The 26312-nt window shown below is 53.8% G+C and overlaps 1 protein-coding gene across 1 annotated transcript in view; it reads left to right on the forward strand.

Moving 5' to 3' along the window:
- LOC136381375 (cadherin-23-like) overlaps positions 1-26312 on the forward strand; it is a 360324-nt gene that overhangs the window by 238281 nt on the left and 95731 nt on the right. The window contains exons 12-13 of the mRNA XM_066350013.1: positions 22379-22528; positions 22966-23124. Of these exons, the coding sequence (XP_066206110.1) occupies positions 22379-22528; positions 22966-23124 (309 nt within the window). The remainder of the gene's footprint in view (positions 1-22378; positions 22529-22965; positions 23125-26312) is intronic.

Genomic DNA, 26312 nt, shown 5'->3' on the forward strand with positions numbered 1-26312 from the left:
AGGTGCACAGTGTAATTCCACTAGTCCCTGCAGCAGGGAGGAGAGAGCTGGAAGGTTAAGCACCAGCTTCTCTGTGCTTCGTTCCAAAGTGGGCCCATTGGCCAGAACTAGCGGTGTGCCCACGTCGCTGCCAAAACTGCAGTCTGTGGGAAAGCAGCTCTCTGTGTCTGCCGCAGGGGAGACCGACAACGATGGGGAAGGAGGGAGGGGTCCCGTGACTTGCACATAGGACCTGGTGCAGTGCCTGCCGCACACAGGGGGTAGCCAGAGCGGTCCAGGGAGCATCGCCACCAGCAGCGCCCTGCTCACCGGGACTGGCAGGGGAATTTCAAAGTCACCCTGACCCTTTACGTTTTATCTCAGACTCTCTTTGCGGGAAGCCCTGTCTAAAGTGTCTACAGGAATGCTGAGGGGTGTCTGCGTAGTCTGCCTCTAGTGACTGCTACCCACCCAGGCGCTGGCATCAGCATGCCTGCTGTAGATACGCTATCCACGCAGCACTGCCAGGGACCCTTCTGCTGTTTTCCCCAGGGAGTTGGCCACTGTCTCTGACAGTAGAGGACTAGCCTCCTCCCCCAGGGCCCCACTACTCTAGGGCACAGTGAGGGGCAGGAGAGAACGACCCCTGATGAGTGACAGCCCCAAGGCCAGGCTGCCCCACCCTAAGGCTGTTTGGCTCAACCTCCAGCTCCCAATAGAGCTGCACTCAAACCACCCCAGATGTGGTCCTGGGCTGCTTTCTAAATAAGAGGGAAGAATACAGTGCTTTCTAAAGTGCCCTGCTCTTTTTAAATTTCCTTTGTTTTCTCCACTCTCCAAAATTCAAGAAGAAATCGGATTTGAACGTGTAACTGCTCCCAAGGCCCAGGCGTGGGTGCTGAGGGTCAGGCCCCAGGTTCTCAGGCTGGTCTTCAGCCACGTTGCCATCAGGAACAGAAGAGACAGAGCCCCTGGCCCTGGAGCACTGCCCGAGTGTCCAGTATCTGGGGAAAATAAGGAAAACTCAAGAGACATCAGGCAACTTTTGTAAAAGAGATTTTTCTTTTCTTTCTTTTATTTTAGCAAGAGAGAGACAGGAAAAGAGAGAGATGAGAAGCATCAACTTGTAGTTGCATCACTTTAGTTGTTCAGTGATTGCTCCTCATATGTGCCTTGAATGGGGGCTCCAGCCAAACCAATGACCCCGTGCTCTAGCCAGCGACCTTGGACTCGAGTCAGCAACAGAAAGGGGTCATGTCGAGGATCCCGTGCTCGGCCGGCAATCCCGCTGTATGGCCAGTAGTCGCGACCCTCACAACCGCTGCCAGGCAGGTGCAGGTGCAGGTGCCCATTAGATTCGGACAGACGGTAATGAAAATGCGGAGCCAAAAACTGATGGGCCACTCCTTTATTCTAGCCTCACAACCAGCCAGCAAGTAAAACACACAAGGCACCAAAACCCACTCACACATTCTCTGGTTCCACAACCAGGAGAATCTTTTCCAGTTTTCCTAGAATCGAAGGCCCCCCACCAGCTCAGTCACCTCTGGTTCCCCATCTGCACACCTTCTGCCCTCTCTGCACAAACTGGCTTCTCCTTCAGCACCCGGCCGTCTTGGCTGCTTCTCCTCAGCACATTTATTCCTTGCTCTCACTCCGCAAAAACATGGCCTCCTTCTTCTTCCTTCTTCCTCTCTTCTTAAAATTTTTTGGTGTTAAAACCCCTCCTCCAGCACACATTAGCATAACAAAGCCCCTTCCCAAGCAGGAAGGTAATTAGCAGTTTCACCTGGCAGCACCATTCATGTGGGCAGTGGCCATTTTTAACAATAAAAGTGAGCAAAATCAAATAACACAAATTTTACAGACTTATTTACCCAACACCCGCATCCAAGGAGGTGACCTCAGGGTTTCAAACCTGGGACCTCAGTATCTCAGGTTGATGTTCTATACACTGCATCACCACCGGTCAGGCAAGATTTTTTTTTTAATTGTCATATCATCCTGTTTCCTTTTTGATGGGAGAATATGTCTGTTGGGATTTGTGAAGGTGACTCGCTAGATTTGCTAAGTGTGGCAGAAAAATGTATTCATTGAGCAAACTCGGAGGAAGAAAGGGAGCATGAGGAGAAGCGAACTCCCAGTGTCGCTGCTTCTGCAGAACCGTGAGAGTCTCCCTTGCACTCACCATGACTGTGAGTTTGCATTATTAGCATGACGATCTAGTAATATCTGTCTCATGATTAGACTGAATGAGCCCATGCAGGGCAGGTCTTCTTCTGCTCACCAGTGTAGCCCAGTACCACATACCCTGCCTGGCAGTTGGGAGGCACTACAGAAATATGTATTGGTAGAGTTAAAGCATGATTAAAGGATACAGTCTTCCAAACTGATTGTCAGTCAGCCCTCTTGGGTTGAAGCCCAATTCCCGCCAAGTTTGCATACAAAGGTGACCCCAAAAATCCACTGTGGGGCAGTACGGGGTGCTGATGGAAAACAGAAAGGGAAGGAGGAAGCAGTTTAACCTCTCAGTCAGCACTTTGTAGCCATCATTCCTAATTAGGATGCTAATCTAATTCACAAAGACTAGATGATGTCTCCCATCCTCTCCAGATCTAAGCTTCTACTCAGTTTCTTGATGCATCTCAGCCTCTGCCAGATCATCCAAGACAACAAAGGTGCTTGAGAGAGGCCCTCCCTATCTCCCAAGGACTCCGTCCTCACTGTCAAGTTTCTGGGAGTAATTTCTTCTCATTTTCCTAGCTATACAAAACTCACGGAAGCCAGAGAAGGAAGGGATGGGGTGGGCTGAAACCAACAACAACCCATTTGTACTGTGTGACAGTTGAGATGCAAATAGATGGTTGTAATGCAAATCACAAAGAAACATCTCAAGGCGAAGGCCCCAGGAGTCAGCTTTGGTGTGGGAGCTCATCTCTGAGTTTCAAATTAAAGTATGTGGCAGCTCCATCTCCACCCCACCCCCATCCCGTGCCTGGCTGCTGGCGGTCTCTTGTCTCTTCCTTGGAGGTCTGGGAGCCAGGGGAGGCAGACAGCGTACTTGTTCCATATCCTTACCCATCCCTGCCTGCAACTCATTCTCTGTGTTTTCTCCACTTAGTTACTTTCCTCTCCTGATCCTGCCTGTGGCCTTCCCCAGGCCCCCTACAGCTGTTGCAGTGGTTGGAATTTTCTGTGCATTTGTTCCCCAAACCCTATTCTACTCAGAAGTGAGTGGATTATCTGTGCTCTGCATCTGCCTCTGAAGGACTGGGGGAGGAGGCAGGGAATGTGGGAGACCATTCATGCCTCTGGCTGCCTCACAACTTCCAGGGACAGGGCTTGTTTTTAAATACTGCTTTTGCATTATGCACGATTCCTCCCAATCCTGATAGCTACACACTGACAGTCCTCTCACCCGCCTGCCAATCAGAACAAACACCTTTGTGCACATCGAGTCCTCCTTCTCAGGGGTTGGGGGCATTTGATCCTCCTTACCTCTGCTTCATTTCTGACCCACAGCTTCTCAGGATACATTTGCTGTTGCCTTTGAGACGTTTTTTGCAAAGGAATAGGGTTAGAGTGAGGAGTGGGGGCCAATACTCCCCCTCTACCGCCTGGTTCCGACTGCTTCTGGAAATCGGAATAGTTTCAGGATGGCCTTCAGATCTCACTGTCTTGCCTCCCCCGCCCCACTTCCCTGGCACCTTTCTGAAAGACTGTGTTGGAATTTGCACAGGTTGGGGCAGGGGTTGGGGGCTATGCATTCCCTCTACAGACATTACTGTGCACCTCCTCTGTGCCAGACACGGGGAGGCAGTACTGAAGTGTGCTCCCTGACCTCCAGGCACTCTGCGTCATTTCAGTGGGGAAGCAGAGGATTGGGCAGCAGCAGCATTGCCGCTGGAAATGAATGTCAAGAAGTCAATAAACAGGGTGAGTGAGAGGTTAGGGTAGGGGGCTGTCTCTGACTCAGTGGTACAAGAATGCCTTCCAAGGAGGTACCATTGAGCAGGGGTATAGGGTGTGGAGAGGCAGCTGTGGAGAGCTGCAGAGGGAGAACATTCTCATAGCGGGTGCTCCCCTACAAGGGCAGAGGTCCCTGGAAACTGCTGGCATCTTCAGTGAGCAGAAAAGAGGCTCATGGGGCTGGCCAGGGGGAGCTTCAGGGAGCAGTAGAGGTGAGGCTGCAGTCATCAGCAGACACCAGACCAGGCCTTGCCAGCCACAGGAAGGGATTTTTCTGTTACTCTGAGCTCAGGGAGAGCAAGGGAGTTAATATGTTCTGAGTCATCTTTCTTAAGAAGCCGTCTGATTGCTGTGTTAGAAATGGACTGTGCAGGGCCAGGGTTGAGAGCAGGAAAAGGGAGTCAAGTCCCCACACAGAAACTTCCCCACCTAGCCAGCGGTGCTTTCCAGCATCTAACTTGAGGCTCTTTTGCAGTTGAGCCATTTTCTTTTCCAGGTGTTTGCAAGAAGCCAAGAACCCCAAATCCCTTATCCTGAAACCCGAAAAGTCCAATAGGAACTGCCCTCAGAACTCTTCCCAGGAGGACATGGAGTAGCCACCTTGAGTCTTTATGACAGAGGCTCTCCCAAGTGAAATGGGCCCAAGGATTTGAACTCTGACTACAGTATGTGCTGCAGACCTACCCCGCCTGCCCTTGGAGGTGGTAGACAAAACACAGAAGCCAGGTCCCACCTCCGTTCCGAAATCACTCTCAGAGTGATTCCAGGCAAGTCCCATCCCCACCCTGTGCTCAGCGTTCACTCTGGAAAACCATGTGTTGGAGCAGTCATTCTTATGACTCCACATCCGAACACTCTTTTGGTCCAAGAGGACCTGGGTGCAGAGGGGTGGGTGCCACCTGCACTTTCCTCTTCACTCTGCCTGACAGTGGCTCATCCTCCCCTCCCTGAACTTGCTCCAGCTGACTCTGCTCCCCACTAGGGGCCAAGGGGCCTGGCATGGCTGTGGGCCCCTTTCCCTACCAACCTCTCCCAGTCTGTCCACGTGCTTGTTTATTTGGTACCACAGGTTAGGGGGAGAGAGGCAGCTAGAGTGATTAAAAACAGAGACTTTGAAGCCAGACTGCCTGGGTTCAAATCCTGCTTCTGCCACTTCCGATCTGTGTGACCTTAGGGGACTTATGTATCTTCTTTGATTCAGTTTTCTTATCTGCGAAATGGAGACAGTAATGGTATCTGCCTCACGAAGCTCTTAGGAAGATTAAAGGCATTAGTACATGTATGTAGAACAGTGCCTGGCCTATAAAAAGCTCTCTTTAACTTTTAACTATTTTTATTATTCCCAGCCCTGAGAGATATATGTAGTATTGTGTCCTTTTCAAAGAGGTGGAAGTTGAGGCTCAGAGAAGTTAAAGGGCTTCCCAAGGTCACACAGACAGTGGGTCTCAGAGCTTGGCCTTGAACTCAATCCTGTGCTTCCTGCATATATTGTAGGGCTCCCTGTTTGCGACCATGCTTCCCATTCTCCTCAAAGACTTGATTCGCCAGTTGGGTGGGTTCGCATCTCGAGCACTGCTGGTGGGAGGCAGAGGGGGAAGGGAAGGCAAGGGGGGGTGCCTGCACCACAGAGGTGACCGGGGACACGTCTGTCAGGAGATAATTCCTATTTCAGGCAGAACACGATTCATTTGTCTGAGGGGCAAAGGAAAAATAGAGAGAATTACCCACCTCCCCAAGGAGAAAACGTCACCAAATAAATAAATCAAGGCAAGCACAGACTGGAGAAAAGCGTCTTCCGGGATACCGGGTTTATTCGCAGGGTGGGAAGCAGGAGTGGGACGGTGAGAAGGGAGCTGCTGCTCTTGTTCTCCTGCTGGTCTGGGGACTGGCTTACCTCACCCTCGTCTTCCATTCCACATGTGTTCCCGGCCTGTCAGGGAGCCCCGCAGCAACTTTGTGTCTATTTAAATTCATTTACGTATTTGTTTCCGTTAGTCAGTCTGCCCAGACTGTGGCTTCTTTGACTCCGCTCTTCATGGAGCCCTCAAGGTCGTGTGGCTGCAAGGCCAGGGCCCCTCCCAGGCTTCCCTCGGCCCAGGGGCTCTTGACCCAGGATGGGGGTCCACTGAAGCCCCAAGGGGTCCATGAAGCTGGATAGAGAAAACTCTGCATCTCTATTTGTTCTAATCTCTCACTGAACCTGAGCACTCCATTTAATTGTGAAAAATGAAACAAACCAACAGTGGTATTAGAACCTGTGACTTTGACCCCAAGAGAAATTTCAGATATTTTCACATCATATTACAGGTGTCCCAGGGATCTCAGAATGTCATTTACATTCATCACTACTTCGAAATTACAGCATATATTAGACCTGCTGCCAAATCTCACTGTTTAGTGCATTAAAAAGCACATAATTCTACTATACTTTAAAATACTTTGATGACTGTATTTCAAAATAATTAGTTGACTTTGTGGTCCTTCATGTTTTATTTTATACAATTAAAAATGTTATTCTGGGAAGGGGGCCCGCGGGCTTTCCCATACTGGTAGAGGGGTCCATGGTACAAAAAAGGTGAAAACCCTGTTTAATCTCTGTGCCCACTGACGGCCACCCTCCAGCCCAGCTCCCTCCTCAGGCCTCTGCCCCAAGGCTGACACTGCACAGCTCTGAGTGGGGTCCTGGGCCACACCTCCGTGCCAGGCAGGGTTGGGATGGGAGGGGGAGCAGGGAAGCTGTTTGCTACACATCACACATTCTGCTGAGCCGTTTGCCGGTTCTGGCCCCTCCCAGCCACTGTCCCACTGGGCCCCACAGAGCCATCCCCGCATCCCCTCTCAGCAGAGACACAGGAAATGCACATCCCTGCCACCCTAGGGGTAATTCCAGCTGCCTCCGACTCTTCCAGCCTGCCTATGTGACCCAGGGCATGGAACTCTGCTTTCCTATTTCTCCAAAGAAATTCAAACTAGAACCCAAACTTCAGAAGCAGTGAAGAGAGGTGGGGGAGAGTGGGGAGGCTTGGCTGTCAGCACCCATGGATGCAGATGTCGGTTCTTGCATTCTCTTTGGATGTATGATTACCTAACCAGCCAGATCCCTCTTTCCCCTTCATTAGGGAGGTAACTGGGATCTGGCTGGAAGTCACCCACCTCCCACTGAATCACCCAGGAGGCATACGGGAAGTGACCAAAATGCCCTCAACATTCTGTACCTCTCACCCAGTGAAGTAAAGCTGAGAGGAGGTAAGGGGTGAGGGCTCTGGCCCAGGAAGCAAACAAGGCAAGGCGCGAGCAGAAATGGAGATCAGCATTGCCTTACCCCCATTGGCCCACCCAGAGTGCTCACCCTGGCTGCTCCTGTTTCTAAAAGGTTCTCTGGTGGTTCTGTTGCATAACAGGGGTTAAGTGTGCACCCAAAGCAATGTCAGCATAGCTGGTACCTAGAATTTATGGTACCTTTGTTGCCACCCACTTCTGCCCTGGCAGTGGGCAGGGGTCTGTTTGCAAGACCTCTGTGGCCTCACAGCTTCAGCTCACATTTCTAGGGTTTCTCCCGCAAGATTAGGCTCTCCAGGAAAACATCTATCATTTCAAAGCAAAGCTGCTCTGGAAGGGAAGCCTGGTGGAGCAGGAGCCCTGCTTTTTCCATTAATTTCTCCCCAGTTGCCTTCACTGCTGCTCTTATTATGACGATGATGATTATGAGGATTTTTCTGTGCGTGGCTGCATCCTGTGGTGTGATTCCTCTTATCGTGCTAAGCTCCAACCTCCCTGAGGACCAGAGGTGTCCTGGCATGATTCAGACACCTCTTAATTTAGTCTCATTCGTAAATCTAATTAGCATGCTGTTTACAGGCCCCTCGTCTGGCCGGGTGTGAAGCGGCAGGGACGCCCGTCCCTCACTGGCTCCCTGCCCGGTGCCTCTGGCTCAGGCCCCTCCAGCCGCTGGAGGTCGTCGTGCATATGGGATTGGGGGTGGTCGCCTTCCCCGTGCCCACCACCACCCACGCAAGGGAGCAGGACTGGCATGGACGGGAGATAGTGGGGGTTGTTTTATCACGGAATCACACTCCCTAAAAGCAGCGGCTGTTCTTCCCGAGGCCCCCCCTGGGAGCAGAGCAGAACAAACTTCATTCTCTGTCCCTTTTCCTCTCTCCACCACCTCTTGGCTGGTTCGTGTCCACTATGGTGCCCCTCTACCATGGGCACCGGCGAGCCCAATCCCACCCTAGAATGTGTCTTCTTCCTCCCACACTGCCCCGCCTGCTGCACTCACCACCTCTCAGAGTCCCCCTGACAGCCATAGATGGTGTCTGGTTTGTCTCCCTATCAAAGGGTCAGGCTAAGCACAGCTCAACTGGGAGTTGTGCCTAAGGGTCTTACCCCTTCACTGTGACCATGGGCTGTGGAACATCCTAATCAGCAAGTCACAGCGACTGATGAGTCCTGCTGGGCAGCTGTGGTGAAGGCGGGCCACCCAGAAGGGCACAGAGCCTTCCCCCAAAGGCAGCGTCCAGTCCTGCTCTCCTGGGCCCCTGCTGACTCTGTCCCCTAGGAGGGGAGGTCAGTGCAGGGGTACGGGCGGGCGGGAGGGGGTGAGAGAGGCAGAGAGAGGCACTCTGTGTCAGGCAAGGTTTCGTGGGGGTGTTGTCACTCTGTCCATGAAATCCTTCTACCTCTCCAGGCCTGTTTCTCCATCTGTTACCCACTTTATTTAAGAAGGAATTTTCAAAATCAAGGTCGTCACATGTTTACATGGGGGTCAGCTAGTGCCGAGCACGTTTTCCGCTCTTTTGTCCTGACAGGTGCCGAATCTAGTGTCAGCAGGCAGGTGGCGCTGCTCTCCTCACCTGGGCACAGCTAGGCTCAGGGGAACCTCCTACAGGAAGTCACAGAGCAGGACTAAAGCCATAGTGTCTGGTGAGGCACACAGGGCAGTAGGTGCTCTCAGGCCGGGGCCAGGGAAGAGGCAGAGATGCCCTAGGGGGTCTCTTGCATTGAGTGGGAGGTCAGAACTGATCCATTAGTTCATTTGTTCAATAAATATTTATTGAGAAACTACTGTGTTCTAGATATGATTCTAGGTACATACTATTCCTCAGTGAACACAACTCAAGTTCAGCCCTCGGGTAGTTCCAGTGGAGGAAGACTAAAGAAACAAATAAGGAAATAAATGTATAGTGTTGTCAGGTGGTGATGAGAGCCATGGAAAAAATAAAGCAGGGCAAGGGGTTAAGGGAGTACTGGGAAGTGGGAGGGGGTCAGAGGAGCTTCTCTGATAAGATGACATTTGAAGAGAGATCTCAGTGAAGTGGGGACAAGCCATGTGGGTATTTGGAGGAAGAGCATTCTAAGCAGAGGGAACAGCAAGTACAGTGGCTCAGAGGCAGCGGTGTGCCTGTACATCAGTTGAAGAAGAAGAATGAGGAGGCACATAGGCTACAGGAAGTCAAACAGGCTGGGTTTTTATCAGGACTTGGTGTTCATAGGAGTGACAGGATGGTAAGCAAGGAGCAAGTGACTTGATCTGATTGAAGTTTCATAAGTATCCTCTGGGTAAACAACCCAGGTGCCCATCAAATGATGAATGGATAAAACAAAATGTTTTACCTCCACACAGTGGAATATTATTCAGCCATTGTCATAGTGAGGTTCTGGTAGATGCATGCCACCACACGGTGAGCCTGGGAAACATCATGCTTGGTGAAAGGAGCCGAACTCCAAAGCCACATGGTGTATAACTGTGTTGATATGAAATACCCAGAAGAGACAAATCCACAGAGACAGAAATCAGATTAGTGATGGTAGGGACCAGGGGAAGGGAATGAGGAGTGACTGCTTGTGGGTGTGGTTCCTTTGGGAGTGGTGAAAACGTTTAGGATCAGATAAAGGTTGTAGTTACATAATATCATGAATATACTAAAATCCCCTTGATTGTATGCTTTAAGATAGTCAAAATAGTGAATTTTATCTCTAACAAATTTTTTAGAAAGAATGCCCTGGCTGCCCAGGGTGAACAGAGAAGACAGGGCAGGGTCCCGACTCGGAGGGAGGACGGTGACTGGGGGTGCTCCGGGGGAGTGAGAGGGGGTCAGTCCCGGGACCTGTTCTGAAGGGGGAGTCAGGAGGGTTTGCTGAGGCGGAGGGAGGGGGTGGAGTGAGAATGACCACACAGGGTGTTTGACCTGAGCGGTTAGAAAAATGGAGTTCTTACTTCTGAGCAAGTGAAGCAATAGATTTGGTGAAGGGAAGGTGGAGTTCAAAGGTTAGCTTTCAGCATATTATGGGGATATGCTTGGTAGACATCCAAATAGAAGTGCTAGTGAGTGTCCAACAGGCAACTCTGGGGTGGGGGAAGGGCTCCTCATGTGTAGCATTTGATGATTTCTGTGACGTAGATACCCTTATAATGGCCGAACGCCAGCCACTGATGTGACCTCACTTGCTCTCTTAGATTCTGGAAATCTAACAGGAGCCTCTACGGGCCAAGGAGACTCCGGCCACCACTCTGTGGCTCTGGCTAGAGATGGAAATGTGAGCATGGCCAGGCCGGCGTCTGGATTGTATTTAAAGCCTTAGTCTAGCGGGACTCACCTATGAGGAGGGTGTGGGTAGGGCAGAGAGCAGCCCAGGAGCTCCCCACTGTTAGGGGAGATGAGCATGAGCCACAAAGACACTGAGAAGGAGCCGCATGAGGGAGAAGAAAACCAAGAGGGAGCACGGGGTGGGGAGGAGAAGGATTGAGGTAGCGGGAGGACTGCGACTCTTAGCAGTGAAAGGGGAGGACTCAGAAGAGGGAGGAGGCAGCCTGCCCTCACTCCCAGCAATAGTGGGCAATTAGTATTTGAATCTATGTTTACTTTTCTGTTTTCAGCATAATAATTCTTAATTGCCCTCATTAGGGAATGTTCAAATCCCTTAACATTTACAGAGCTGGCCTACCAGGCTTTTTTTTTTTTTAATCCACTTGACCTTCTCTCATCTGCCTTAAAGCCCTCACCAGCACATCCTGGGCTCGGCCCTGAGAGAGACCCTCCACAGCTCTGCGGTCAGTGCATATGCGCTAGCTCGGTCCCGTACCCAGAGGGACAGCACTGTGCCTAGGTGAGCAGGCCACTGAGGGGAAGTGGAAATCAGGGCATCTCAGAGGCATTATCCCGAAAGCAGCTAGTCTCACAGGCTGCATCCTGCGTGATTCCATGACATTCTCAAAAATGCAAAACTATAGTGATGAGGACCAATTGGTAGTGAACAGGGGTTGGGTAGCAGAAGAGTGATTATAGAGGGGTAAAGCAAGGAATTCTTGGGGTTATGGGACTGTTCTGTATCCTGGTTGTGATGGGGGTAAAATGAATCTATCCATGTATTAAAATTCATAGAACTGTAAACCCCAAAATGTCTATTTAACTGCATGTTAATTATAACAATTATAAATTATTGAAGTCCTTTTCAGTAACCCAAACTCCCACCGCCCCAAAAAGAAGTGAAAGGTGCCAGCATAAATAGCAGCACTGGTGGACTGTGAGACTCAGCACCGTCCTTCTGTCACTGTCATCTCATTCCAGGAGTATGTAACACACCCGACTAGAAAGCCAGAGAGGGGGCTGGGGGGGCCTTGAATGCCATAATGAGTTTGAACCTAATTCAGCAGGCAAATGGGAGCCATTGATGGTTCTTGGGCATGAGTGATATCCTCAGTGCTTTCGTTTGATTAATCTGGACACCAGGAGAATGAAGACAGTGACTGAGGGTGATAGCAGACAGAATGAATGGGCAGGGACTGCATGCGGGGTCTGGGGGAAAGGCAGTGGTTGGGACGAGGCTGCAGTTTGGAATCCCAGAGATGGAGTGGCAGGCTAGCGGAGGAAGAGAAGAGGGAGCTGCCACCGTCTACCACCACTCAGCTGGGCAGTAGCCAGGCTCTGCTGGTTTCATTACCTCACTTTAGTTTCTCCTCTGAGGGTCCTGCACTGTTCTTGCTCTCTCTCTCTCTCTCTCTCTCTCTCTCTCCCCCTCTTTCTGTCTCTGTTAGTTTCTCTTTGAATGATTATCTTCTTGCCCTGCTTCCCGCATTTCCTCCTATCTCTGTCTTCTCTCTGATTTTTTCACCCCTACACATTCACAGATACACACATGCCCATTCATTCGTGCATTTATTTCTTTGTCCATTCAACCGTAGTTATTGTGTGGCCTTGGGAGGTGTGGACTGTGTCAAGTGAGAGCGGTGTTTTGCGGGCCTGGACTGGGAGGTGTGGACTGTGTCAAGTGAGAGCGGTGTTTTGCAGGCCTGGACGGCTGTGCCTGTACTAGACTCTGGGGTGCCCAGGGGCAGAGGGACACGTGGGGCTATCACGAGGCACGGTCATCCATCTGCCCAAGCTCAGCACCCTGTCTCAGCCCAGGACCCACTTCTTAGGGCATTTATGGTGTCTTTGTTCACAGGGAAGGGGCCCCAGCTCTGGGCAGAGGGCAAGGAAGGGAAGGGAGATGAAATCACCCACTTTCCCAGGACTCCCCAGGAAATTACCCAGGACTCTTAGGTTCATGACCTCTAAATAGTTGTGAGCTCTGTCCTCCAGGCCTCCTGAAGGCAATGGGACCCCTCATTTTGAAAGGCAGCCCAGAGAGGGCAGACAGTTTACCTGAGGTCAGGACGCGTGCCAGCTGCGGGCTCCCTTCTCTCCTCCCCCTCCAGGCTCTCAGCCCCTCCAGGCCGGGCAGAGGCACAGGGAGAGGTCTGGCTATGGGCCCCTCCAGGCTCTCAGCCCCTCCGGCCGGGCAGAGGCACAGGGAGAGGTCTGGCTATGGGCCCCTCCAGGCTCTCAGCCCCTCCGGCCGGGCAGAGGCACAGGGAGAGGTCTGGCTATGGGCCCCTCCAGGCTCTCAGCCCCTCCGGGCTGGGCAGAGGCACAGGGAGAGGTCTGGCTATGGGCCCCTCCAGGCTCTCAGCCCCTCCCGGCTGGGCAGAGGCACAGGGAGAGGTCTGGCCATGGGCCCCTCCAGGCTCTCAGCCCCTCCGGGCTGGGCAGAGGCACACAGGGAGAGGTCTGGCTATGGGCCCCTCCAGGCTCTCAGCCCCTCCGGGCTGGGCAGAGGCACAGGGAGAGGTCTGGCTATGGGCCCCTCCAGGCTCTCAGCCCCTCCAGGCCGGGCAGAGGCACAGGGAGAGGGCTGGCTAGGGGCCCCTCCAGGCTCTCAGCCCCTCCGGCCGGGCAGAGGCACAGGGAGAGGTCTGGCTAGGGGCCCCTCCAGGCTCTCAGCCCCTCCCGGCCGGGCAGAGGCACAGGGAGAGGGCTGGCTATGGGAGAGGCAGAGGAATACCAAATGGAATTAGCAGCAGGTGGTGTCCCCTCCTGATTTCCATAAGGCGGTTAGATTTCTTTGCCTGGTCACACATTTCTCTCTCTGCGGGAACAGGGAAATAGTTTTAGCATGGTAAGTAGACAGAGCTGGGCAGCTGCTGTATGCAAGGCCCAGCTCCCAGCTCTGCGCCCTGGCCCTCCCTGCTCCTCTGTCAGAGGCCCGGAGGCCTGGACAGAAAACGGAGGGCTGGATGCCCCCTTGGCCAGTCATTGAGACTCATCCTCTTTCTGCAGGGACCCTGTCTCTCAGGTCACACGTTTCTTCCCAGACAGAGTGCCGCAAAGAGAGGGGACAGTTCTGAGCTTGGGACAGACTGGGATGCACACCTTCTCCCCTGCATTTTGTACCTTCCTCCTGGCACCACTAAGTACACATACCCCACTTAGCACCTTGCCCTGACCCCAGCCCAAACTTCAGCAGAATTTGATGGTAGAGTGAAGGAGGGCATTGAATCAGGTATGGGGGTGCGGTCCAAGTTGGCATATGCTGATCAGAATGGCAGGCCTTGAGGTTAGAAAAGTGGCCACTTGTGTTGCAATGGGTGCTTGGGTTACAGAATGGGTCCATGAGGAAGGAATTGTTAAGCTTTCCACTTGGGGTGCCTTTCCAGTAGGGGCAAATGCAGGAGGGAGAAAGGGAAGAAAGAGGGGGGTATGGCCTCACTCCCTTGGGATCTTGCAGGAGGGGGGACATGTTGTCCTAGAATTAAGAGCTCAAGCCTTATAAATCCTACATTGCCCCTTTGTCCTTTGTGTGAATAACCAATCCAGGTGGCCTATGACAGCAGTGGGCCCGGAAAGGTCCCTGTGACCCAGGGCCTTCCACATAAAGCTTGCCACTTGACCATGCCCACAGGCACTGTTAAGGAGAGCTTCGCCTTCCTGTCCAGTCCCCCTAAAGCCACCTGTTTCCATAAGTACCCACGGGCTGATTGCTCTGGAGGTCTAGGGCAAGCCAAAGACCGACTCCTATCAGAAATGGCTATTTGCTTGAGGCAGAAAAATGGAGTCAGAGTTGCCAATTCCAACTCTGGGAGTGGATACAGTTAGCTTTGCTGTATCTGGTGGACACAGGTGACACCTATGACCCCCTCCCAAATGGGACCCACCTAAAGCAATGGCCACCAATGCTGAACAAGAGCCGCTCATCAGCTGTGCACCTGTCCTCACTGGTGAGGACCAGGGTCTGTGTGGGAGCTGTGTGAGGACTGGAGCCCTGCAGTCAGCGCAGCCTTTGGGGAGTACCTATGGGACACGGCCCAGTGTGCTTGGAACTACATGCTGAGAACCCCTTGTTTACCACACAAGTGCATGACCCTCACGCCTGGGCAGTGGTGCCCATTGACCACTGCTAGGCTCTCAGACACAGCTGGTAGAGCTGGGGACCAGCTCTCGTGGTTTGCCTGAGACTCCAGGTTTTAGCACTGTAAGTTCTAGGTCCTGGGAACTCGCTCAGTCCCAGGAAAACTGGGACATTTGGTGCCTCATCATCTCTGATTCTGGCCTGAGAGGTGGCCGCTGCCAGAGTAGAGAAACTGAAGTACTGAAGCAAACAAGCCTGGAATATGGAAGAGATGACAGGGCTAATCTACCACCATGTGACACGGGCTTTGCTGGGGCCCTGGATTTGGGACTCTGCCCTTGAAATGGGGAGAGGCAAGGAGAGAGTCGGGTGGTCATGTATAGCAGGGCTTTGGAAGTGTGAGGTTCCCATAGTGCACTGTGGTGGTGGGCTGCAAATTGGGAAAATAGAATTTGAAAGCACCTGTTTCTCACTTACCTTAATGCAAGTACTCAATGAACCTTATAATTCATTTCCCAGAAGAGCTGGCACCAGCTGACCGGCCAATGGACAAGATCCTTTCTGAGGGTGGGAGGGAAGGAGAGGGAGGCGCACATGTTTAGGTGAGGAGCACCTGCTCACCTCGCACCCCTTCTATAGACACGTCTTCTATACACACATTCGTGGGATGGAACTGACAGCTCCCTAGTATTCTTTCCCCAAAGTGCCAGATGCCAATCGGATTGAATTAGATTTCACAAGGGTTTTTGCAATACATGAAATTCACCAGCAAATTACTCTTAAAGAGGGAAAATCAATCATTTGGAGCAGAGATAAGCTGAAGGCAAGGCAGCCTGGGATTGATCCCGTCTGTGCAGGCGTGTGTGGAATCCAACAGATAACCTGGGGGCGGGGAGGAGTCTGGCAGACAGGCGGAGAGGCGGGGGAAGGAACAGAGAAGCAGACCAGGAGTGGCAGGGGAGGAGAGAGGAAAGAGATGGAGGCAAACAGTGAAGGGGAGAGGAGGAAAAGGAGAAGTGAAAAAAAGGGGGAAAGAGCAAGAAGAGGGATAGAAGTAGGCAAGAAAGAAAAGAAGAGAAGAAATGAGGGAAAGAAGAAGAAGGAAAGACAGAGACGAGAAGGAAAGGGAAAGGAAGGCAAAGGAGAAGACAGGGGGGAGAGGGATCTTGAACCGGAGGTGTGGAAAGCAGTTTGGGAGAGCACAGCAGGCAGTGCTGGGGCCCCACAGAATCACCCAGCTCACACTTCCCACTTTGCAGATCAGGAAACTGAGGCCCAGAGAGAACAGAGAGTTGCCCTGTCATATGGGGATGAATGACAGATCCAAAGAAAACAGGTTCCAGACCTTAGGCCCATGCTGCTCAAGGACCCAAACCACAGAGGGGCTTGGGAAGAGGGTTTAGGTGTGCAAGAGCCTGAAATGGGGTTCAGTTCCTGCACCCTGCTGCAGGCCTGAGAGGTGGCCCACCCCCACCTCAGGCTCCCATGGCTAGACAAGCCTGGAATGTACGGAGAAAGAGCAGGGCTGAGCTTCCACCATGTGACAGGGGCTTTGCTGGGTCCTGGAGTTGGGATTCTCTTTTTTTTTTTTGTATTTTTCTGAAGCTGGAAATGGGGAGGCAGTCAGACAGACTCCCGCATGCGCCCGACCGGGATCCACCCGGCATGCCCACCAGGGGGCGACGCTCTGCCCACCCGGGGCGTCTCTCTGTCGTGACCAGAGCCACTCTAGCGCCTGGGGCAGAGGCCAAGGAGCCATCCTCAGCGCCCGGGCCAATTTTGCTCCAATGGAGCCTCGGCTGCGGGAGGGGAAGAGAGAGACAGAGAGGAAGGAGAGGGGGAAGAGTGGAGAAGCAGATGGGCACTTCTCCTGTGTGCCCTGGCCGGGAATCAAACCCGGGACTCCTGCACGCCAGTCTGACGCTCTACCACTGAGCCAACCGGCCAGGGCTGGAGTTGGGATTCTGTGCCTAAGAACAAGAGGAGAAGAGAGGAACACAAGGAGATGGTCCCTCAGCAGAAGGTGGTCCCTCATCCTGGAATTGCCAGGGAAGTGCCAGCACCAGTTCTCCTAGGCTCTGAAACTTGGAAGGGCCCTGGGGGTTGAAGCAGGGTTAGGGAGCGGTGACCGCCACAGGGCTCCTTCCTATTGTCCCCTGGACTCCAGCTTCCCAGGGGCCTGCCTGGTGACTGGGCATGGGAAAGCTGCCCTGGGAAGGCAGGACCAAGAAATGTGGCACCCCCCTTAGGTGAGAGGGTCTGGAGCGAGAAGCTGCAAGCTTTCGGGTGAAGGGGTGAGGAGAGGCCGGCCTCCTGCCAGGGTTCACGTGGGCATGTCTGATTGGGGTTAATTAAGTGAAAGGATAGACAGAGGAGTGATAAAGAATCTTCAGTGGGGTTCGATTTTCTGCTGCTCAATAGCATGGATTAGACCAACAGAGCACTGGAGGAGGGAGGGAGACCTGGCCCCCCACCCAGGATGGGGACGTCCCCTCACCCCTGCACACATCCAAGCCTTTGCTTCTTCTCTGCCTGCCCCTCTCATTCCTGGCCAGGGTCTATAAATCAGCCTGTCCCCAACCCCTCCCTTCTAGAACAATAATAATAACTCTTTTTTCGAGCACTTACTCTGTGCCAGGCACTTTACCAAGACTTTTCAGCTTACCCATGATAGCCCCTATCAAGCAGCCTTTATTCTACCTATTTTGCAGATGAGGAAATTGAGGCTCAAGGAGGTAAAATTCTTTGGGCAAAATCACCCAGCTGAACAGGGCAGTGCCCAAATTTGGAGTCAGGCCCAACTCCAGGGGTTGTATGTCTTGAGCCACCACCGAGGCTCGGGGCTTTAGTCCCCGACATCACTGCTCACAGGGCTCTTCCCTGGAGGTCCTGAGTTCTGGGAAGGGCTTCTGTGGGGGTGGCACTGACCCTGGGAGCCCCGCTCCAGGTGGCCAGCCCTGCTCCCAGGTTGGGCTACGGGTGTCCTGTCAGCCCACAGCACTCTGTGGGTGCCTCACGGGGGCCTCGGCCCATCTGTCTTGATTCATTACACAGCACCAGCCCCCCAGTGTGAAGACCACCTTGGTCCTTGCTGCCCTTCCCTCGTCTGCTGTGCATTTGCATTTCCCTGGTCTCTTCTGTGAGAAGGAATAAAGGTCTCCTCCAGGGCTCATTGTAGGTCACAGGCTGGGGTGAGGGTCCTTTAGCATTTGGGGTACAAAGAAAAAGGCACTCAAGGCTCCTGCATTTGGAGAGTCTCCTGTCTAAGGTAAGAAAACGTAACTCAGATGTCACCCACCAAAGCATGGTGGGGCACAGAGATGACCTGCTTCTTCATCCTATGGGCATGCCTTATTCTCCCTACTTCACAGAGGAAGAAACTGGGGCTCCAGGAGTAGAAGTGAGGTCACACAGTAGGAAGTGACAGGGCCTATTCCCACACCCTGAACTCGACTCTCCACTGCATTACACCACTGAGTCACCAAACCAGCAACCCCCGGAACGAAAGTGAGGAGCACTGAACATTTCCACGTGGCTAACTGGTGCCTCGGGGTGGGGAGAACCAGGCAGAGCGAGGATGAAGGAGGCATCTGCAGATCTCACGCGGAGGGAAGGAGTCTGGGGTGGGGGGTGCAGGCCTTCCTCCCTTCAGGGCACTCGGCCATCTGTGGAGGGAAGTGCCAGTGTCCAGAGCATGCAGGTGGTGGACACTCCGGCCATAGCCGGAGAGAAGTCAGGCCAGGATCTGAGAGAAGCCAGGACATCCCACGCAAGCCCACTCGTAGGGGCCAGCCTGAATCTAGATCTCTAAGAGGAGGGACGTCCCAAGTGCGGCAGTCCTTAGTGTAAATCTCAGAGTCAGTGTGAGCATTCAATGAGCTGCCGCCCACAATAAACTCAATCAATAGTTGAAAAACAACAGGGCAACTCGCGGAGCCACTGTGATGGGCACTGCAGAGAAACAAGGCGTAGTTTCCGGCAGTGAGGGCCTGCTCTGAGGGCCTTACAGCAGTGGGGACAGGGTTTAGGGCGCAGAGGGGCCCAGGTCCTTCTGGCAGCAGCTGATAACATGGGGGCTGTGGTGCGGCCCTCCACGGGGTGGGGGTGGCGAGACTTCAGTCATCAGAAACGAAGCACGGCTGGCTGCGTGGGGTGGGGACCCGCGGGGATGAGGAGGGTCCTTTCCCCTCCCAGTAAGTAAATAAACCAGCCGCAGCCGTGGCAGCCACCGCCCCCAGCCTGTGAAGGAGGACGGTGCTGCTGCCTGGCTCCAGGACCCGCAGCTGCCAGCTATCAGCCTTCTCATCGCCTCTCCCAGCTGGAGGAGAATTTAATCCACCAGGTTCCTCTCCACACACCCCGGGACTCCTTTTGATGTTTCTCTTTATCTCCCTTCCCAACAAAATTGCCCCTCTCCTGTTCCAAGAGGGCCACCTGCCTCTCTCGCCTCCCTCCCTCCTCACTCCACCGAGCAGCCCTCAGCCAGGCCTGGCAGTGAGCAAGGGAGGGCGGGAGGAGGCCTCCAGGGACAGGGACAAGCAGGGCTGAACCTCCACCAGCCATAAGCTCGCCCTTGCTCCCTGACCTTGGGAGAGGCGCTATTCAGAGAGCTGGAGGTGTCCACCAGCACTCTCCTTGCCCGCATTTGGAGCGGCATTTTGCGGTGGGAGGTACGCTGGTGAGGCAGCAGAGGGTGATTAAAGAGCTTAGACTCTGCGGGAGTCAGACTCTTGATGGCAGCTGTATGGCTTGAACAAGTGACGCTCTCTAGCCTCAGTTTCCTTCTTCATAAAGAGGGTGGCCTGATATTGTAAATGATACTGTCCCATTGTCGTCGTGAAGGTTCTGGTTAAGGTCTATGTGAGCGTCTGGTTGGTGCTTGATAAACGGGGATGGTTGTTACATGAAGCTCCCACCAGGGCTGCAGTCACTAGGGGTTGTGCCCAATTTAGGGAACTGGTGGGTGAATATCACAGCCACACATCCTGAGGGGCCATCGCAAGCCAACTCTCAGCAGGAATTGGACCTAGGAAGGTTCTGAAAGGGCAGGCTAAGCATATGAGGGCACTTAGCCAGAAGGTGGTTCTGGGGACTCAGTATAGCCATGTGAGGGGTCCTAACATCTGCAGAGTCTGGCCTGAGGGAACTTCCAGCCCCTGGCGGCAGGTCGAGGGAAAGCAGCAGACCTTTCCTGTTGAGACTCGGACACCTGCCTGAAGGGGCCAGGAGACCCAGTGCTCCTGCCTGGCCAGGTACAGAAGCTGCCTCCACACTGAGCTCAGCCCCACCTCCCCAGGCACCACCTCCGTCCCTCGCTCTCTGCCTGTGCACGGCACCCCGCCCCCTCCTCCTCAGGTTTTAACTCCGTATTCCTGGGGGAGGGTAATAATCTAGTTTACAAAGCCGCCAGGTGATTCTGATCTACCCTAAGGACTAGAACGTGCGTAAAGCTACCTGGCGTCCCTTCTCTGTGCATCCATTTTCTTTCCTCCACTCCTACAGCTCCCCTTCCCAGGGCAGCCTCCCCTGCTTGGGCTCACCCGCTGGACTTTTTGTTTCAGCCCTGAGTGCTCAGCCGTGCCCTGTCAGGAGGCTCTGCTAGCTCATACTGCAGCAGAGCTGCGTTTGGGGGACGCCCGCCTCAGGCCCTGACCACTTCCTTAGGCCTGGAGGCACCCAAGCCGGAGCTGACCCTCGCTGGGCCACCAGCCACCTGTGCAGCCCTGGTTGGCCTGTCCAGCCTCCCTGAGCCTCATTTCCTCTGTGGGTGCCCAGGCCTCGGCCCTGTTTCTTCTCCACCCTATGGCCTATGGGAGGAGGATGCAGAGTGATGGGCGAGGAATAACTGCTGTCGCCCATCACTCTCTGAGCACCCACTGTGTGCCTGCTCCCCTGTGAGTTTACACCGCCTGAGGCAGGCGTCCCCAAACTACGGCCCGCGGGCCGCATGCGGCCCCCTGAGGCCATTTATCCGGCCCCCTGCTGCACTTCTGGAAGGGGCACCTCTTTCATTGGTGGTCAGTGAGAGGAGCACTGTATGTGGTGGCCCTCCAACAGTCTGTGGGACAGTGAACTGGCCCCCTGTGTAAAAAGTTTGGGGACCCCTGGCTGAGGCATGGTCTGTGGCCTCCAGGGGCTCCCGACAGCCCACAGTAGCTACAGAGGGTTCTCCTGAACAGTTCTGGCAAAGAGTAGGTGCCCAATAAATGCGTGCTGTGTTGTTATTATTGTTAATATCACTGTTTATTTGTACTGTTATGGAACAGTCTCCAAGACATAGCTTTAAGTAAAAAAAAAAAAATTCAATATAGAGCAACATGTATCACGTGCTTCTGTTTGTGTCAAAAGGGGAGGTATACAGACACAATGCTCGCGTATGCTTGGTTTCCAGGAAAGAGGCTGAGTACTGGGCGTGGTGAGAAGGCCTGGGAAGGCTCTCAAGTGGCTGGGGCAATGGAGAAAGGAAGATGGTTGTGTGCCCTTTACCTTTTTGAACTATGTGGATATTTCCCATGTCTGTGTATCGTGTCTTTAACATTTCCTATATAAGGAAACTTAAAACATGACCATGCTTGGGATCATTTCCTGCAAGGGTTTTGTCCGGGTTCCTGGGAGGAGGACACAGGGACATGGTCCTTCCTCTCCCAGCCTGCCCACTCCCCTCCCCACTCCCTCTGGGTGAGGACTCTGTGAGCTCAGGCAGACAGCCCGGTCTTGCCTCCTCCTCTGTGGCCTTGTACCTCTTCCTCTGCACCCCTGCCCCTCCACCGGGCGTGGGGCTGCCCCTGTGAGCACGCACACGCCCTCCTCGGCCCCCGAGGCTGTCACCCGGCAGAGACAGAGAGGGCCGTTCCTCTGGGGCAGGGCGTGTTCCTTAGCCTCTCTCCCTCACCCACACTGGATCTCACCATCTTTTCTCTCTGGTTCCTTCCTCTTCTCCATATATCTCCGGCTCCTCTCTGTCTCCATATCCTTTGACTGACTGACTCCCACTGATAGAACTTGGTAAGTGAGCCTGGAAAGGGCTGGGGCTGGGGAGGCTGGGGGCCGAGAGGAGGGGGCTCTGCAGGGGCATCGCTCCACCCCCTGAGCACAACTCAGCCTGACCCCACCCTCCCAGGCCTCCAGGTCCTGTGATAGAGGGGCCCAGTCCAGGGGACCAGGGGAGGGAGAGACGTTAGTGTCACCTGCTCAAAGCTGTCACACTCCGCCAACTTGGACTATTAGTGCCCCTTCGGGCATTTAATTGATCCCCTCCATCTGACAGCAGGATTGCATGCCAGGGACAGCTGGAACCTGCCCGGCCGGACAGGGCCAGAGGAGTGTTGCCTGTACAATCAATGGGAGCCCCCTCAGGCCAGGGCTTGGAGGCCCTGCTGCTTGCCGAGACTCAAAGGGAACAGGAGAGGCTAAAAGTGCTCCCTCTCCACTTGGGGTCACTGGGACAGAATAAAAGGAGCAGGAGATGAAAAATGAACCAAACCACTTGCAACAGATGCTGTGGGCATCCGATGGGTGATGAAGGGAAAAAGCTGGAGGAGAGTCCCAGAGGGCTGGACACAGGCAGGAGGGGCCGGGAGCTGGGCCAGAATCACTCAGTGGGAGCCGGGGACACCGGGGTCAGGGGCCAGGCCCGCCCCGCCCTTCTCCTCCCCTGCTGCTGCTTCACCTGCTGCGCCAAGCAGCTCTGCCCCTCCAGCTCACTCCAGGCCTTGGCCTCCTGCACGCCTTCTGACTGGTCTCCTCCCCCTTCTTCATGCAGGGCCTCAACAGCATGTTCGAGGTGTACCTGGTGGGGAACAACTCCCACCACTTCATCATCTCCCCCACCTCCGTCCAAGGGAAAGCAGACATTCGCATCCGGGTGGCCATCCCCCTGGACTACGAGACTGTGGACCGCTACGACTTCGATGTAAGACCACTCTCACGATCTTGGCCGGGGGGGGGGGGGGATACCGTCCCCTTAAGTTCTCCCTCCCACTTCTACCCACCCTTCCCTGTGGACCTGACGCACTGAGCCATGGCAGGGGCTGGGCTGAGCCTCCCTTTTCAGGGACGATAGGGAAATGTCCAGGCATTGAGTGGAATTTTACCAGGCGCCAACAAAGCCTCAGCAGCTTGCCAGGACCCTGCCAGCCCAGCCCTCTCAGCCACTCTCGCCCAGCAGAGTCCGTGGACACCCTAGCCCTATGGCCAGTGATGGAGGGACGCACAGTAGCGCACACTTAGAATGGGCAGGGACTGACAAGTGTGCTGGGTTGGGACCAGCAGAGACCCCAGGGGGACTCATGGGGATGAAGGCTCTGGAAGCACTCGGGAGCTCACCTGGGCCCTGCTCTTCACACCCAGCTCTTTGCCAACGAGAGTGTGCCTGACCACGTGGGCTATGCCAAGGTGAAGATCACCCTCATCAACGAGAATGACAACCGGCCCATCTTTAGCCAACCACTGTACAACATCAGCTTGTATGAGAACGTCACCGTGGGGACCTCTGTGCTGACGGTTCTGGTGAGTCCCCACTCTTCTACAGGGCCACTGAGTTCTGGGACCAGCCATGGGGAAGCAGCCAGAGAGCTTTTGCCCAAGGAGTCTGGGCAGTAAGGGAAGGGATGCCCCACGTTGTCAGAGGTGGTGGTGGTGGATTAAAGCATCTTGACTCTTCTCAGTGGGACTCCCTTGGCTAGGGCGTAGTGTGGAAGGGGTCAACCTGAGGGAGACTTTGGTTTTCAGCCTTGTCTTTGAGACAGACAGTACCTGGGTGAGCCAGGAGCCCGGGAGCATTCTCTAATGGGGAAAGGCACCAGCCACCTCTGAGGATGATGGCCCTTTCTATCTGAGCACAGGCACCATGGAAGAATTGGCTACTTAAGGGCACTTAGCATCCCCAGCTGCCCTTGGTTTGGGGCTTTGATAAGGGACCCCTCCCAGTGTCCATTTGTACTAGTCAGTACTCTTGGCTTCAAGGTACAGAAATTTGTGTTTCAAGAAAAAAAAAAGGGAATAGCTCATGTAACTCATAAGTATAAGTGATTTCAGGCATGGCTGCATCCAGGCATTCAGCTGAGCAGAAATTTGACTTCAACACCAGGTTCTGGCATTTTTTGTATTGGCAGAAGGCAACACCAGCACCCCTAGGCTTACTTCTTACCAATTAATCAGCCCTAGTGGGAAAAAATATATTTTTCAGTGGTTCTAGCAAAAGTCCCAGAGCTGCTTTTCACTGACCCAGCTTGTTGTCCCTCCTGATATACTGGATATACTGAAATCTAGACGTGGGTCATACTCCCCATTGTGGTACCAGGGGTTTGGTGCCAGGGGTTGGGGTTAGCTCATGCAAATTATACGGGCTGAAAATGGGGAGGGGCTACTTCAAAGGGGGCTTTGTTATAAGGCGAAAGAGGATTGATTGCTGAACAGATCAAAGTAGTAGATGTGTATTATACAAGTTCAGGGGTTTGCCCTTAGTAGATGCTCAATAAACATTATGAAGTTTTACTCACTACTGCCCCTCCCTACCCACTCTGAGGCCCCTGGAGTCCTCGCTTCTATTTCTTGCTCCATCCTCATGCCAAGTGGAGACAGGGTGTGCTGATCGCAGGCCCCCTGCTCTGAAGCGTGTTTACTCTACAGACAGACGGTATGAAACTGTATTGAGCCCCTAGGCCCTTCTCATCTGACAGTTATTAATATTTCAAACAGATGTTTAGCTAGGCAGGCCATCATATGGAAACAGTAAGTCTGCCGTGGCTGCTTGCTTCCCCAGCCCGTGGCTTCGTCGGCTTTCACAGGGTGCTTCTTGCAATCAGTCACCTGGTGCTTGAGGCCCCTGGACCCTCCTGCAGCCCCTAGAGACTGAGCCTTCTGGACCCACAGAAAGCTGCTTCAACCCTCCAGCCACTTTTGAATGTCAGGGTGAAGGACACCCAAGCAGCTTGTGCTTCAAGGATCTCACAAGGGGAAGAGGCCCACTGCCACAGGCCTGGGACCATGTGGCAAAGAATTCACGCATCAGGTCCAGACTTGGAGGAGATCCAGGGATTCCTTCCTGGTATTCTTGCTGGGGACAGAGAGTCTCACTTTTCAGTCCCACGTTAACCCTGGCCCTGGGGGAGGGTGGGGGAGCCTAGGGAGCAGGGTCACTTCTTGATTGGTCACCAGTTGCTGGTGCCAAGGACTATGTGTCAAGCCTGGTCCCATCTGAGGTTGGCACAAGAGAGAGAGTAGGTCCTGAAACTGGGTTTCCTCGAGCACCAGAGCCATTTCTGGGCCTGCGTGGACCCTGCTGAGTGCCCAGGACCCTCGGGGTAGTTAGCAGGTGAGTGCAGCCTCCTCCGTGGTTGCCTAAGGGTTTCTGTCCAGAGCTGGCTCATTAGTCCGCCTCCAGTTCCTGAGCGTGTCTGTCCAAGCCTTGCCCACCCCCTAATCAGCTGTCCACTGCCAAGGTTTGTGGAATCGGACAGACATGAGAAAGCTGTTTTGCTCAATGATAAGCTAACAACAGGGTTGTGCATCTAAAGGGGCTCAGGATCTAAAGGGAACACTGTTGTGGGCCCTGGTCTCCCCGCCTTTGCTGGGTGCCAGTCTATCCAGGTCATCTCTCAGAGCCTTTATTTCCTCATATGCAAAAGGGGTGTGAGAACTCCCAAAAAACTGCTGTCAAGATGTGTGAACGATGGGTGATGGATGTAGAAGTATTTCCTGTGTAACCCCTGCCAGTCCCCATCTCTGATTTTCCCGAGGTGCTTCCAGAGCTCCTAGCAGAGTGGGTTTTGTGGCCATCCCACCCGCACCCAGCAGCCTGCTCTCCCCTCCTCCACCCTGCCGCTCTCTTCCCAGACCCTGGGTCAGCAGGCTCTCTCCACCCCCCGCGCTGCAGGAGGCGCTGAGGTTACAGCTGCTCGGGGACTGTGACATTCCTTCTCCCTGACCTTTACTGAGGCATTATTAAAATGTTTCATGGGCAGTTGTGTCAGGAAAAAATTATGAAGAAAAGGAAAATGTTTTAATTTGCACTGAAGTCTGGGGCAAAGCTTGCTGAAAGGGGCCTCCCCAGCCCCACCCGGCAGCCTGCTGCCAGGGGCCTCCCCAGCCCCACCCGGCAGCCTGCTGCAAGGGGCCTCCCCAGCCCCACCCGGCATGGCCCTGTTTCTGTGGCTCACTGCCTGTCTCAGGGGAAGGCAGCGGTTTCACAGCGGCATCAGGGAGCCAGAGTGTGAGAGGCTGTCACCTCCAGCCTGGGCGTTCCAGCGAGGAGGACAGGCTGGACCGTCTCATCTCCCTGCTCCCTGGACCTCCCCCAACCTAGGCTTTGGGGTCCTCACCGCCCCCCAGTTACAACGAGGCGAGTTTCCGCTGGTGGAGGGGAAAGCGAGAGGACTAGAGTTCAAAGGCTCCACCAGAATTGACTCCTGGGATGACTTGGGCAGAAAATGCTTCCCTTAGCAGCACCTCATCTGTAAAGTAAACAAGGTGGATTAACATGTGTCTGTGGTCCTTTCTAGACCTAGAGCCTGGGACAGTCGTGCCAGAGGCAGGGGGAGGGCTGAAATGACCTGAGGATTGGAGCTACTATTGCTACCACTGCTGTAACAATCATTTCAACAGCTGGCATTATCAAAGACTGACCGTAAACCGTGTGATGTTATTTCCAGCCTAAGTATATAGATGCTGTCGTTCTCGTTGTACAGATGAGAAAG

This window comes from Saccopteryx leptura, chromosome 9 (genome assembly GCF_036850995.1).
Source record: "Saccopteryx leptura isolate mSacLep1 chromosome 9, mSacLep1_pri_phased_curated, whole genome shotgun sequence".
In the NCBI taxonomy this organism is placed as follows: Eukaryota; Metazoa; Chordata; class Mammalia; order Chiroptera; family Emballonuridae; genus Saccopteryx; species Saccopteryx leptura.